The sequence below is a fragment of the Saccopteryx leptura genome, chromosome 3 (assembly GCF_036850995.1).
Source record: "Saccopteryx leptura isolate mSacLep1 chromosome 3, mSacLep1_pri_phased_curated, whole genome shotgun sequence".
Classification (NCBI taxonomy): Eukaryota; Metazoa; Chordata; class Mammalia; order Chiroptera; family Emballonuridae; genus Saccopteryx; species Saccopteryx leptura.
In genome coordinates, this window is record NC_089505.1 from 333,242,121 (window position 1) to 333,258,563 (window position 16,443).

Below are 16,443 nucleotides of genomic sequence, written 5' to 3' on the forward strand. Positions count from 1 at the left end.
GTTTTCTCAAAATATAGAGCTATTATTAGAAAGAATATAATTCACAGTAGGCGAAAAACTGGCTTTGCTTTAGTTTGCTTCCAGATTTAAGTAGAAAGAATGAAAGTGACATTATGAAGAATTTTATCTCTTTTTGTGAAAAAGATAATTTTCTGAAAAAGATAATCTGTAACCATGGATTGTGACGACAATGTATGAAAAGCAAGTCTTTTCAAATAGTTCTCCAATGTTGCCTTTGAATATGTATTTCTGAATTCAAAAGCATGATACAGCATGGGTTTTTAAGGTACAACATTTTGAAGTGTATAACACTTAATGTTTCCATAGTTTGAATTCAAGTAAAGGAACAGTGACACAAAAGGAAGCTTTTGTGTATAAGAACAAAGAATATTTTTAAAAAATGTTGTACAGTTTAAGTTTAGACATTTCAAATGTCCTATAATTGCTTGAGAATACACTGGATTTATTTATTTATTTTTTGTCAATTGGTTTATTACTAAGTTAGGGATTTTAAATAGAAAAAGATCTTAATTGTCTTTGTAAATAAATTATCTGAGTAATGCATCTTTTGTAAGCATGGGTTATTTTTCCCTCTGTGAACATTCCAAGAAATAACCAGATATGTAATAAGTAGTGGCTTCTTTGGAGATTTTTGAAGTACTTCTTTATATGCTGTCCTTTCCTGATTTGGCATCTGAGTGAATTCTCCATGCTAGGAGATAGAGGGTAGTGAAATTTACAAGGAAAGCTTCCTCTCCTTTCCTGGCTGCATGAGGGTTGATGATTGTTCACTGTATGCCCTTACAGCACCCTAAGGCATTTTGTTCCCGTCCTATTATTGCTATATCTTCCTCCCCCACAACCATCAGCTACTTGCTGTTATCTCCAGAGACTGTGTTTAAAGCCTCTATGTCTTTGTATGTGTTGCTCCTTCTCTTGGTTGCCTTTTCATCAGTGCAACTTCCACCTTCTTCACATGCCCATCAGTAAATTCCTGTTTACCCTTTACAGATCAGGTCAAACATATGTCCTCTCCTCCCCCCTGTTCTCACAGAATCTTGTAACTACCTCAGTTACAGGGATATTTACATTACCTAGATCCCTATAATACTTGGTAGTCCTTTGAGGTTGTGGGTATTATCCTATACATTTGTACCATCAGTGCTTAGTAGGTACTCAACAACTTTTTGTTAAATGAATGGAGAGATGAAGTTATGACTCAGAACAAAACATCTTTTAAAATTAGTAAAGAGGAAGCATTTTAGATGACTAATACTATTTCTTTGTTGATCAACATAGAATTATTTGCTCCCTTTGTAGACTAAAAAATAGTGCTGTAGCTTGCTTATTTTTATTTGACTCAAATGAATGTATAGGGACATTTGTATTTCTGAGATAGGGCAGACTCATAGTCTTTCAGATGAGTAAACCTTTCTGGTGATCCCATAGTGAACTTTACTTGAGTCAGTATGATGCCAATGGTTTGTGCTTAGATTTAAAGAGTTCAGCTTCCAACAACTGTGTCATTCATTGTTTTATCCAGTCTTCTCCTTTTTTAGGTAAACTGTTTCTGTTTATATTCTCTATTAAAAATGAGCATTTTTATTTTCCTAAAATTAGCTCTGGGCTACTAAGGCTATCTCTTGGTACTAATACGAAAAGATTTAGTAGTAAATATGCATTCATCTTATACAAACCCTTTTTGCTTTTATACAACAAAATATTTCTACTTTTGGCCTAGGTCTTTTCACTCTGAGAAGGTGTTCTTAGTCCTTTTATGCAAGTAAATTGGTGCCTTTGATCATCTTCTCCTTTCAGTAGACTCCGGGTCTAGAATGAATTATTTTCCTGTATGGTGACCCTAAATTTTTCAATTAAGAGAGAACTTCTTTAAGTGGTCCTCAGTTATTGACCTCTATTTGGCTTTATATAACATTTTGCCTGTATATCTTACTATTTTAATTTTTATTATAAGTCTCTACTTCTTGTTTGGAATGTATAAATTAGGTATCAGATTATAATCTCTTTGTAATTATATATTATATTTTAGTGTTTTGTAAAGTGGAATGTGATATAACAATATTTTGTTCCATTTTTTGTTACTTTTCCTAATATAGGTAGTTAGTAATAATTATTATTTTATTAATAGAAAATAATATTATTTTCTATTTATTAATAAAAACATTTTAGTTGGGCTAATGTACATTTCTAAAAACAAAAATAATAAAATATTTCAGTAGTATGCCATTGGAGAGATATATAATTATTCATTCTAGCCAAGAATTACATTAGTAATTTTCAGATTATTCCAGGAAAATCTGGGCTTAGAATCTACTAACATGCATTTAGTGTTTACTTATGTAGAGTATTCTGGGTGATTTTTTTTTCTAGATGATTTTTTGTGTATTTTGTTGTTTTGTGTCTGACCTTAGTAAACTTTCTAGTGAGTGGTATTATACTCATGAGAAAACTGATTCACTAAAAGGTAACAAGCCATCATCTTTTAAGTTAACCTACTTTAAAAAAAATAAACATTTATTGCATTGTGGGATTTGAAGGTACAGTATTCCAAACAACACAAAAATATCAGTTTTTGTTTTTAAGTAATTATATCTTTTTTTGTGTTTCAAAATTAATTTAATTGATCATGTTAGGAGGCATTAATATTATTATCAAAATGGCATATCATCCCCTAATTCAATTGACATGCATGCAAAAAGATGTAATAATGATAGATTTAGGCACTGTTATTCTCTGAACATACCTTTAAACCAGAATGTAACCTAAGGATGATATTTCGGTGATTCCACAAAGGGGTATACCATTCTTTCTCTAAGCCATTTTAAAAAAATTTATTTAGAAAATTAAATTTAATGGGGTGACATAGATTATTAGGAGTACATAGGTTTCAGATAAATATTTCTATAGCATTTGATTGTGTTGTGTGCCCATCACCCAAATTCAAATTATTTTCTGTTATTGTATATTTGTCCTTCTTTACTCCTCATCCCCACCTCCTCCCCACTTCCCAATTCCTTCCCCCTGGTAACCACTTTACTTTTATCTATGTCCATGAGTCTCAGTTTTATGGCGCACCTATGTGTGAAATCATACAGTTCTTAGCTTTTTCTGATTTACTTATTTCACTTAGTATATGGTCTCAAGGCCCATCATATTGTCATAAATGACAATATGTCATATTTCTTATGGCTGAGTAGTATTTCATTGTATATATGTACCACATCTTCTTTACCCAGTCTTCTTTATCCATCTTCTTTTATCAAAGGGTACCTTGGTTGTTACCATGTGTTGCTCAACCACTTTTATGAGGCTGTCTTGAGATAGATCTTCTCTATAGCTTTTCCTGATCCCCTTTGTTCCTCTCTGTGTTCTCATGCTACTCTGTGTATGAACCTGCTTAAGTATATAGATTTTATTATACTTATTTGCTTCTCAAACTGCATTTGGGTATCTATCATTGGCTTTCTATCATATATAAATGCATTTAGTTTCTTCTAAAAACACAATTCTAGTCCTTTGGGAAGTCCATGCTAGTTTCTCCAGTTACATGGTTGATTGTAGTTGCTGGTTTATCTGCTGTCTGGGAATCACAACAAAGGCCTGATTAACTTTCTAAAAATCAGAAGTATGGATTAGGATCCCTGAGCTCTCCTGTATCCCACAATGCTGTCATTATATGAATCTAATCTTTCACTAGCAATGTACTGTGAAATCCTTAATGAATATTTGCAGAATGCTTAGAGAATTTTTAATGAGAAGTAAATACTTGTAGTTTGTCTTAATTAATAAATGGCTTACTAATCTTTTTACTTTTTTTATACCAATAGTACATTGGAAAATGTCCTTCCAAGAATAAATTGCAATCTTGTGAAATATTTTGATTGCTTAATAAAATTTCACCTTTAAAAAGAAACATTTTTATGATCTCTGTAGAAACCAAGAATCTGGGCATGTATATAGATATAATAAAAAAGAAAGCAGCAGCAATGTACAGTTTTCATGATTTTTCAAAATATTTAAATATGATAGCTGGTTTGTATTCCTAAAGCTTCATTGTGAAGGAGGCATGATAAGTACTTTCATACCCTAGGGAAGCTAAGACCTACAGAGAGTAAAGGCTCATTCATCCCTTAAATAAAAATATTGAGTGCCTACATATGGCTACAGTGATAGTTTACTCAGTTTGAAGAATCAGACAGATTTATAAACAAATGAATTAGTTTATAATATAGTTAATTATGGTAGAAATGCAGAAAATGGTGTACATTGCTCTGGGGTATCGTTTGAGACTCCACAGAAACATTGATTTTTAAGACATTCTCATTAAAGGAGTGGAAACATTTGCCAGAAGAAGGGGAGTAGGGTGAAGAAATGGGCCTGGCAGTAAAAGAGAATAAACCTTTGTAGAGACCCAGAGTTAAGAAAGGGCCTGGGCATTTGAAGAAGTGTTAAATTCAATGTAGCTAGAACATTACTGTCAGATAAATATAAATATAAGTATAAAAGTATAAATATAAATAGTTAAAATTTCTAATAAATATATTAAAAATTAAAGTAAAAAGAGACTGGTAAAATCAATAATATGTTTTGTTTAATCCAATGCATATATTTATGTTTTCTTACTTAACTATGAATTATTTGATTTTAAAAATCAAATCAGGTGGGTTTTTTTTTCTTTTTTTTCCCCTTTTTCAAGTGAGAGGATGGGGGATAGAGAGACTGACTCCCTCCTACATTCACCCTGATTGGGATCCACCCAGCAACCTCTTCTTGGGCTGATGCTTTGCCTATCTGGGACTATGCTGGTAACTGAGCTATTTTTAGCACCTGAGGTGGAGGCTTCACAGAGCCACCTTCAGTGCCTGGGACCAATGCACTCCAGCTAATCAAGCAATGGCTGCAGAAGGGGAAGAGAGAGAGAAAGAGAGAAGGGGGAGGGGGAGGGGTGGAGAAGCAGATGGTCACTTTTCCTGTGTGCCCTGACCAGGAATTGAACTTGGGACATCTACAGGCTGGCTGAGGCTCTGCCACTGAGCAGAGCAGCCAGGGCTAAATTGGGGTTTATTTTACACTTATAAAACATCTCAGTTTTGGCTAGCCACATTTCAAGTGCTCAGTATCCAGAACCTTAAAGATGTATGTATGTGTGTGTGGGGGGTATGTGAGAAAGAGAGAGAGAATAAGAATGAAAACGTGTGCACTTTAGAGGGGTAGGTGGGGAGATGAGGTTGAAATAGTTTGAGCCATATGTTGAAAGGCCTTATATGCTGCCTGAATTTGAAATTTATCCTTATATTATACTAGTTTATGACTGTGCTTTTCTAATTATTTGTGGGGAAGAACCAGTTTTTAAAATTTCAGATTTGTTGCAGGCTGATACTTTTACAAAATATAATAGCAGTGTGTTGGTAAAATGAAATACAAGAGACAAACAAAGGAAAGTACTATTTCTCAATTATTAAATTTGCAAGATGTACAGTTTTCTTTCAATTGTCATTAAAGATGTCTCAACAGGTGCTATACAATGTCATGTATTGTGATAATAGAAATGATCTGTCTATGGTGTTCAATATGAAAGCCACTAGTGACATGTGGCTACTAAGCATTTGAAATGCAGCTAGTATGACTAAGAAACTGAATATTTAATTTAATTTAAATTAATTAAAATTGAAATAACTACATGTGGTTATTGGCTACTACGTTGCACAGAACTATATACTTTTACTCTTTTTTTTTTCTAAATTGAATTTTACTGGGGCGACATTGATTAACATAATATACAGATTTCAGGAGGGATATGTTTATTCTTAATGTCTGGATCGCTCTACTGTGGACTAGAGCAAAACAACCATGCACCGGTTGTGGTCCACAAACTGTACTTTGAATAACACTGTTTAGAGTGTGGACTCTAGAGGTTTTGTGTGTTTGGCGAGTTACTTAACCTTCCACTATCCCTGGATCCTCGTTTGTAAAATGAAAGTAATAATGGCATTGCTGTGAGGATTAAATGTGGAGGGGGGTGCTTAGCAAAAGCACAAAGAAGGATGACATCTGAAAGGGCCCGAAAAGGATGAATTCAGTAGGCAAAGAGGAAAGAGCATAACAGGTATGGGAACACTGAGACCCAGGCGGATCTTACTCTACTTTGAGGGAGGGGCAGCAGATAACCGTCCTCGCCCTGTTCCTGCTACCACTAGGTCTGTCTCTCTTTCCTAGTGATCTTCAAACAAAATTGTTTTTCTTTTTCTTTTTAAATTTTTTAAAATTTCAATTTACATTCAATACTATTAGTTTCAGTTGTACAACACAGTGGGTAGATAATCATATGCTGTTAAGAAGGTAGATCTTGCTTGACCTGCAGTGGCACAGTGGATAAAGTGTTGACCTCAAATGCTGTGGTCGCCAGTTTGAAACCCTGGGTTTACCTGGTCACAGCACATATGGGAGTTGATGCTTCCTGCTCCTCCTTCTCTCTCTCTCCTCTGTCTCTGAAAAATGAATAAATAAAATCTTAAAAATAAAAGATAGTCATATGCTTTACAAAGTGACCCCCTGATATTTCCAGTACTCACCTGGCACCATACATAGTTATCACAATATTATGACTATATTTCCTATGCTCTGTTTTATATCCCCATGACTATTTTGTAACTACCAATTTTTATTTCTTAATCTCTTCACCTTTTTAACCCAGCCCCCAACCCCTCCTCTCTGGGAACCATCAGACTGTATCTATGAGTCTGTTTCTCTTTTGTTTGTTTGTTCACTTTGTTCTTTAAATTTCATGTATAAGTAAAATCATATGGTATTTGTCTTTTATGGACTATTTCAGTTAGCAAACGTCATCTAGGACTATCCATGCTGTCACAATGGTAAGATTTTGTTCTCTTTATGGCCAAGTAATATTCCATCATACTAGAGCTTTTCTGTTCACTTATCTACATATTAATGGGCACGTGGGTTGCTTGCATAGTTTGGCTATTGTAAATAATGCTGCAATAAACATGAGGTGAATATATTCTTTTGAAAGAATGTTTTAGATTTCCTCAGATAAATACCCAGATGTGCAATCACTCAGTCATACGTCAGTTCCATTCTTAATTTTTTGAGGACCCTCCATTCTGTTTACCATAGTGACTAAACTGATCTATATTCACACAACAGTGCACTAGAGTTCCCTTTTCTCCACATCTTTGCCAACACTTATTATTTGTTGATATATTAGTGATAGTCATTTTGACAGGTTGGAGGTGATAACTCATTGTAGTTTTAATTTGCATTTCTCTGATGATTAGTGATGTTAGCAACTTTTCATATATCTATTGACCATCTGTATGATATCTTTGGTGAATTGTCTTATCAGGTGCTCTTCGCATTAATAGGTTGATTTGTTTTGATGGTATTGAGTTGTATGACTTCTTTTTTTTGTATTTGTTTTTTGTTTGGTTTTTTAAAATAAATTTTTATTAATTTCAATGGGGTGACGTCAATAAATCAGGGTACATACATACATTCAAAGAAAACATGTCCAGGTTATCTTGTCATTCAATTATGTTGCATACCCATCACCCAAAGTCAGATTGTCCTCCGTCACCTTCTATCTAGTTTTCTTTGTGCCCCCTCTCCTTCTCACTTCCCCTCTCCCTCCCTCTCCTCCCCCCTAAATTTTGGATATTAACTCCTTATTACATGCATCATTGCCAAATATGTTCTTTCATTCAGTGGGTTGTCTTTTCATTTTGTTGATAGTTTTCTTTGCTGTGCAAAGCGTTTTAGTTTGATATAGTCCCATTTGTTTATTTTCTCTTTTGTTTTCCTTGACCAAAGAGATAAATCAGAAAAAAAATATTGCTATGAGAAATGTCCAAGATTATAATGCCTGTGTTTTCTTTTAAGAGTTTTGTGGTTTCAAGACTTACAGCTTGTCACCCTGCACAAAAATTAATTCAAAATGGATAAAAGATCTAAATATAAGATCCAAAACAATAAATTACAAAAAAGAAAACATAGGTACTAAACTCATGGACCTTTGTCATAGAGTACAATTTATGAATTTGACCCCAAAGGCAAGGGAAGTAAAGACAAAAATAAATGAATGTAATTATAGCAAACTAAAAACTTCTACACAGCAAAAGGACCTGACAACAAGATAAATAGGAAGCCAATCAATTGGGAGGTGATATTTGCAAACAATAGCTCTGATAAGGTGTTAATATCCAAAATATATAAAGAACTGCAAAGCTCAGCAACAAACAAGCAAACAGTCAAATTAAAAAATGGGGAGAAGACATGAATAGACACTTCTCCCAAAAGGACATACAAACGGTCAACAGATACATGAAAGGATGCTCATCTTCACTAGCTATTTGAGAAATGCAAATCAATACTACACTGGGATACCACCTCACACCTATTAGATTGGCTGTTATCAATAAGACAGGTAATGACAGGTGTTGGGGAGGCTGTGGAGAAAAAGGAACCTACATTCACTGCTGGTAGGAATGCAAATTAGTACAACCATTATGGAAGAAAGTATGGTGGTTCCTCAAAAAACTAAGAATAAAACTATTGTATGACCCAGCAATCCCTCTACTGAGTATCCAGCCCCAAAATAAAAAATATTGGTGCGTAAAGACACATGCACCTCCATTTTCTTTCTTTTTTTTTTTAAAGAATCTTTCTTGCATGGTTTTTCTCCTCAGTCATTGTCCACAGGACTCAGAGAAGCTGTAGAAATATGCAGGCACAGATTCAGGGCCCGGCTTTCTCTTCAATGTTGTGGAAATGGACTGTACATCATGTGGCAGAGCTCTATGCTCCCCTTCGCCACCTGGACAGAGTGCACCTCCATTTTCATTGCAGCATTATTCTCAGAGGCCAAGACATGGAAACAACCAAAGTGTTCCTTGATAGAAGCTTGGATAAAGAATATGTGGAACACATATAAATGGAATATTACTCAGCCATAAGAAATGATGACATAGTGACATTCATGACATCGATGGACCTTGAGAATATTCTACTGAGTGAAATAAGCAAATCAAAAAAGCTAAAAACTATGATTTCACATATATGTGGAATATAAAACTGAGACTCATGGACATAAATAAAAGCGAAGTGGTTACCAAGGAAAGGGGACATGGGGGAGGGGGACAGGAAAGGAAGGGAAGGGTGTAAAAAGGGACAAATTTAAGGTGACAGAAAATGATTTAACTTCGGGTGATGGGTATATAACATAATCAACAGTTCAAATGCTATAGAGATGTTTACCTAAAACCTGTATACTCTATTGATCAACATTATCCTGTTATTAATTTTCTAAATAAAATTTAAAAATTGAAAAAGAAATTAATTTTTTTGTTTGTGTAGTTTCTAATTATCAAATTTTAATTTGTTACAAAAGAAAAGTGTCTACATTAAAATAGAAAAATAATTCAAAATAGAACTTATAAATAAATATAAAAGATTAGTACACAATAAACCAGAAGTAATTCTATTACAGAGATAAAGTACCAGAGAGTGACAGAAGAGTGAACAGAAATGCAGAGCTAAATTAGACTTTTAAGCTCATTCCACACATCTGGGCTGATGAGTGAAAAATATTTGTTATTTGTAGAAGAAAACAGAACAGCATATGTACTCCAAGTATGAAAGAGAGAGAACTTTAGAACTACCAAAAGGTAAAATTTTATCACAGGCAACATATCTTCAAATAGAAAGAAAATTTCTATCCCCCTAAATATATCAACTATCAAATATATCAATATAACATAATTATTAAATATCTGAAGGACAGAATACCTAAATGTGATAAATATGGTGTAAGATTACTATCCATGGCATAGAAATAAAAAGAGCCAATAACCAGATTTTACTTAAAAAAGTGGCATAAGAACATGAGCCATAGAAAATGTACAACTTTTATTTATTTATTTTTTATTTTTATTTATGTTTTTTTAATTTTACTAGGGTGACATCAATAAATCAGGGTACATATGTTCAAAGAAAACATGTCCAGGTTATCTTGTCAATCAATTATGTTGCATACCCATCACCCAAAGTCAGATTGTCCTCGGACACCTTCTATCTAGTTTTCTTTGTGCCCTTCCCCTCCCCCTTTCCCTCTCACCCCCCCTCCCCCCTCCCCGTAACCACCACACTCTTATCAATGTCTCTTAGTCTCGTTTTTATGTCCCACCTATGTATGGAATAATGCAGTTCTTGTTTTTTTTCTGATTTACTTATTTCACTTCGTATAGTGTTATCAAGATCCCACCATTTTGTTGTAAATGATCTGATGTCATCATTTCTTATGGCTGAGTAGTATTCCATAGTGTATATGTGCCACATCTTCTTTATCCAGTCTTCTATTGAAGGACTTTTTGGTTGTTTCCATGTCCTGGCCACTGTGAACAATGCTGCAATGAACATGGGGCTACATGTGTCTTTACATATCAATGTTTCTGAGTTTTGGGGGTATATACCCAATAGAGGGATTGCTGGGTCATATGGTAGTTCTATTTTCAGTTTTTTGAGGAACCACCATACTTTCTTCCATAATGGTTGTACTACTTTACATTCCCACCAACAGTGAGTGAGGGTTCCTTTTTCTCCACAACCTCTCCAATATCTGCTATTACCTGTCTTGTTAATAATAGCTAATCTAACAGGTGTGAGGTAGTATCTCATTGCAGTTTTGATTTGCATTTCTCTAATAACTAATGAAGATGAATATCTTTTCATATATCTATTGGCCATTTGTATTTCTTCCTGAGAGAAGTGTCTGTTCATGTCCTCTTCCCATTTTTTTATTGAATTGTTTGTTTGTTTGTTGTTGAGTTTTATGAGTTCTTTCTACATTTTGGATATTAGGCCCTTAACTGAGCTGTTGTTTGAAAATATCATTTCCCATTTAGTTGGCTGTTTATTTTGTTGTCAGTTTCTCTTGCTGAGCAAAAACTTCTTTTGCCTCCACTTCCCTTGCCTTTGGAGTCAAATTCATAACATGCTCTTTAAAACCCAGGTCCTGGCCGGTTGGCTCAGCGGTAGAGCGTCGGCCTAGCGTGCGGAGGACCCGGGTTCGATTCCCGGCCAGGGCACATAGGAGAAGCGCCCATTTGCTTCTCCACCCCTCCGCCGCGCTTTCCTCTCTGTCTCTCTCTTCCCCTCCCGCAGCCAAGGCTCCAAAGGAGCAAAGATGGCCCGGGCGCTGGGGATGGCTCTGTGGCCTCTGCCTCAGGCACTAGAGTGGCTCTGGTCGCAATATGGCGACGCCCAGGATGGGCAGAGCATCGCCCCCTGGGGGGCAGAGCACCGCCCCTGGTGGGCGTGCCGGGTGGATCCCGGTCGGGCGCATGCGGGAGTCTGTCTGACTGTCTCTCCCTGTTTCCAGCTTCAGAAAAATGAAAAAATAAATAAATAAATAAATAAAACCCAGGTCCATGAGTTTAGAACCTATGCCTTCTTCTATGTACTTTATTGTTTCAAGTCTTATATTTAGGTCTTTGATCCATTTTTGAATTAATTTTAGTACAAGGGGACAAACTGTAGTCAAGTTTCATTCTTTTTCATGTGGCTTTCCAGTTTTCCCAGCACCATTTGTTGAAGAGGCTTTCTTTTCTCCATTGTGTGTTGTTGGCCCCTTTATCGAAAAATATTTGACCATATATATGTAGTTTTATTTCTGGACTTTCTATTCTGTTCCATTGGTCTGAGTGTCTATTTTTCTGCCAATACCATGCTGTTTTGATTGTCGTGGCTCTATAATATAGTTTGAAGTCAGGTATTGTAATGCCCCCAGCTTCGTTCTTTTTCTTTAGGATTGCTTTGGCTATTTGGGGTTTTTTATAGTTCCATATAAATCTGATGATTTTTTGTTCCATTTCTTTAAAAAATGTCATTGAAATTTTGATGGGAATTGCATTAAATTTGTATATTGCTTTGGGTAATATGGCCATCTTGATTATATTTATTCTTTCTATCCAAGAACAAGGAATATTCTTCTATCTCATTGTATCTTTTCTGATTTTCCTTAACAATGGTTTGTAGTTTTCATTATATAAGTCCTTTACATTCTTTGTTATGTTTATTCCTAGGTATTTTATTTTTTTTGTTGCAATCGTGAAGGGGATTATTCTTTTGAGTTCGTTCTCAAATGTTTCATTGTTGGCATATAGAAAGGCTATGGACTTTTGTATGTTAATTTTGTGTTCTGTGCAACCTTACTGTATTGGCTTATTGTTTCTAGTAGTCTTTTTGTAGATTCTTTGGGGTTTTCGATGTATAGGATCATATCATCTGCAAAAATTGATACCTTTACTTCTTCTTTTCCAATATGGATGCCTTTTATTTCTTTGTCTTGTCTGATTGCTCTGGCTAGAACCTCTAGCACCACATTAAAGAAGAGTGGAGAGAGTGGACATCCCTGTCTTGTTCCTGATTTAAGGGGGAAAGCCTTCAGTTTTGTGCCATTTAATATGATGTTAGCTGGTATGAGGGTTATGTTGGCCTCATAAAATGTGTTTGGAAGTATTACTTTTTATTCAGTTTTTTGGAAGACTTTGAGTAGAATAGGAACAAAGTCTTTGAATGTTTGATAGAATTCGCTAGTATAACCGTCTGGGCCTGAATTTTTATTTTGGGAGAAGTTTTTAATAGTTTTTTCTATTTCTTCCCTACTAATTGTTCTGTTTAGGCTTTCTGCTTCTTCTTGACTCAGTCTAGGAAGGTTGTATTGTTCTAGGAATTTATCCATTTCTTCTAGATTGTTGAATTTAGTGGCATAAAGTTTTTCATAGTATTCTATAATAATTCTTTGTATATCTGTGATGTCCGTGGTGATTTCTCCTCTTTCATTTTGGATTTTGTTTATATGAGTTCTTTATCTTTTTTCCTTGGTAAGTCTTGCCAAGGGTTTGTGAATTTTGTTGATCTTTTCAAAGAACCAGCTCCTTGTTCTATTAATTTTTTCTATAGTTTTTCTGTTCTCTATTTCATTTATTTCTGCTCTGATTTTTATTATCTCCTTTCTTCGGCTGGTTTGGGTTGTCTTTGTTCTTCTTTTTCCAGTTCCTTAAGGTGTGAAGTTAAGTGGTTCACTTGGGCTCTCTCTTGTTTGTTCATATAGGCCTGAAGTGATATGAACTTCCCTCTTATCACTGCTTTTGCTGCATTCCATAGATTCTGATATGTCGTGTTATCATTTTCATTTGTCTGTATATATCTTTTGATCTCTGCGCTTATTTCTTCTTTGACCCATTCATTTTTTAAAAGTATGTTGTTTAGTTTCCACAGAAAATGTACAACTTTTAAATATCAATTTATTTTGAGTTTATTCCTATGTATGGCATAAGAAGGTGATCTATTTTTTTTTCATATATCTGTCCAATTTTTCCAACACCATTTATTGAATAGTTTTTTTTCTTTTTTTTTGGTGACAGAGAAAGAGAGAGGGACAGATAGGGATAGACAGACAGGAAGGGAGAGAGATGAAAAAGCATCAATTCTTTGTTGCAGCACCTTAGGTGTTCATTGATTCATTGATTGCTTTCTCATATGTGCCTTGACCCGGGGCGGGGTATACTACAGCAGATTGAGTGTCTTCTTACTCAAGCCAGCAACCTTGGACTCAAGCTGGTGAGCCTTGTTCAAACCAGATGAGTCCTTGCTCAAGCCGGCAACCTCAGAGTTTCAAACCTGGGTCCTCCATGTCCCAGTCCGACAATCTACTGTACTATCGCTTAGTTAGGTGAATATTTTTTCTTTACCCCATTGTATGTTCTTGCCTCCTTTGTCTAATACTAATTGACTGTATAGGCATGGGCTCTCTGTTCTATTCCATTGATCTATATGTCTGTTTTCATGCCAGTACCATACAGTTTTGATTACTATAGCTTTGTAGTATAAGTATAGTTTGATATCAGGTAGTATGATACCTCCACCTTTATTATTCTTTCTCAAGATTACTGTGGCAATTGGGGATCTTTTGTGGTTTCATATCCATTTTTGGATTATTTTTTCTAGTTCTGTGAAGTACATCTTTGGTATTTTTTATTGTGTTGAATTTATAGATTGCTTTCAGTAGTATGGATATTTTAACAATGTTAATTTTTTTCAATCCATTAGCATGGTATATGTTTTCATTTATTTGTATCTTCTCCAATTTCTTTCTTCAGTGTCTTATAATTTTTAAAGCACAAGTCTTTTATCTCCTTAGTTAAATTTATTCCTAGGTATTTTCATTTCTTTGAGACATTTAAAAATGGGACATTTATAAATTAGTTTCCCTTTCTGATAGCTTATTATTGGTGTATAACAATGCAACAGATTTCTGAATATTTATTTTGAACCTTGCTACTTTACTGAATTCATTTATCTGTTCTACTAGTTTTTTTATGGACTCTTAAGGGGTCTCTGTATAAAATATTATGTCATCTGCAAATAATGACAGTTTTACTACTTCTTTCCAATTTGGAGGCTTTTTATTTCTTCTTTTTCTTTGACTGCTGTGGCTGGAAGTTCCAGTACTATGTTCAATAAGAGTTGCGATAGCAGACATCCCTGTCTTGTTTCTGATCTTCAGGGAAACACTTGTAGGTTTTAGCTGTGGGTTTGTCATATATGGCCATTATTATGTCGAGATATGCTCCCTCTGTTCCTACTTTGCTGAGAATTTTTATCATAAATGTGTGCTTGCTTAGTTATCTTTTAATTTTAATCTTTTTGTATATTTTAACAGAATTACTATGTAATATGTGACTGTACGGTTTTAATAAATGCTGCCTTATTAATAAAGTCAATCATTGCCTCTTTACTTTTTCATTCCTGGGAGTAATGGTACCTGAATTTGATGGTGGAAGTTGGGCAATGGGTGAGAAGGGAGGGGCAATCCTGTTTGAAAAGCAATCCTTGGGTATGGGTAGATAGCTGTGAGGTTCTTTTCCTAAAACATGTTTCTTATTTACATAGATTATTTTAGGAAGAAAACAAAGTGGAAGAAAATGAAGTTTCTTCTCTTCATACTTGTTGGTATTCACCTTTTATCCTTTAACTCTGGCAAATCTATATACAAAAATGATATCTTGCAAAAGACTTTTCAGGAAATAAAAGAAGAAATAGCCCACTATAGAGATGTTGCTAAAGCTATCATAGACCTTGCTGTTTATGGTAAAGCCCAGAACAGATCCTACGAGCGATTGGCACTTCTGGTTGATACCATTGGACCCAGATTAAGTGGTTCCCAGAATCTAGAAAAAGCCATTCAAGTCATGTACCAAAACCTAAAGGAAGATGGGCTGGAGAATGTCCACTTGGAGCCAGTCAAAATACCCCACTGGGAAAGGGGAGAAGAATCTGCTGTTATGCTGGAACCAAGAATGCACAAGATGGCTATTTTGGGCCTTGGAAGCAGCATTGGAACTTCTCCAGAAGGTATTGCTTTCTTTTTTTTTCAAGTCAAATTGCTTTGTACTTTCTAAAACTAATGTCATGTGATATAATTTGTTATGGTATGCATAATTCATATAATTTGGGTGATAAAAAGGAAAGTGTAATCATTTCTTATTCCATTTGTTTGAGTTCTCTACTGTACATTCCTTTTTCTCCTTTCTTCCTTTTCTTACTTTCTTCTGTTACTTTTCTTAAAGAAAGCTGATTGTGTAGGGTTACTTTTTAAATGAAGAATATACAGCTCTTGGAACATTGTATCATCAGTTCTATTACTTGATAATTCTTCTCTAGTATCACATTAGTATTATTCTATAGAACATTGAGATATATGCTATAGGATAGACATAAAAACTATGACTTCTTGCAAATGTCCTCAATATGCAGAATTTCTTAGAATTAGTGAGCTGGGGAACAGAATTTTGTTCTGTGCATTGAGTTGATTTGAGTTAATTATTTTATAGAACCTGAGGCCTTTACTGCAAGGAATTATCCCGGGTGGAATTCTACCTTTACTTATTAGCACACTGGCTCAGCTTCATTAAACAGTATAAATGCCTAGATCAGAGATATTTTACAAGTCAACAGTGAGCTATCAGTTGGTTTTGAATATAGTCATGGATGTTTTTCATGGCAGAGGAACTAGTTCATAGAAATGAGTTGACTTTCTCTAAAAATATTTAGAAATATTTAACATTGCCTAATGCCAAGAGAAAGACCAGATAAAGAAGTAGATGGTCAGGTTTTAAAAAATAATAATCTGTTTTTGAAATATAATTCACATATTATAATATTTATCCATTTAAAATATACAATTCAGTGTTTTTTAGTGTATTGACAGAGTTGTGCAATCACTATAACAATGCAATTGTAGACGATTTTCATCAGCCCAAGAAGAAACTCATTAACTCTTACTCTCCATCCCTCCCCTACAAACCTCCTAAGCCCTAAATTCTCTGTGTTTATAAATTCGCCTAG

General features: G+C 34.7%; 1 protein-coding gene and 1 non-coding gene across 2 annotated transcripts in view; one reads left to right on the forward strand and one right to left on the reverse strand.

The window, feature by feature from the left end:
• CPQ (carboxypeptidase Q) overlaps positions 1-16,443 on the forward strand; it is a 576,439-nt gene that overhangs the window by 91,582 nt on the left and 468,414 nt on the right. The window contains exon 2 of the mRNA XM_066379181.1: positions 14,989-15,450. Coding sequence (XP_066235278.1) covers positions 15,021-15,450 — 430 coding nt within the window. The 5' untranslated portion in view covers positions 14,989-15,020. The remainder of the gene's footprint in view (positions 1-14,988; positions 15,451-16,443) is intronic.
• On the reverse strand, positions 8,694-8,898 carry LOC136402047 (small nucleolar RNA SNORA73 family). The gene has a single exon (XR_010750945.1). It is a non-coding gene; the product is annotated as a small nucleolar RNA SNORA73 family (small nucleolar RNA).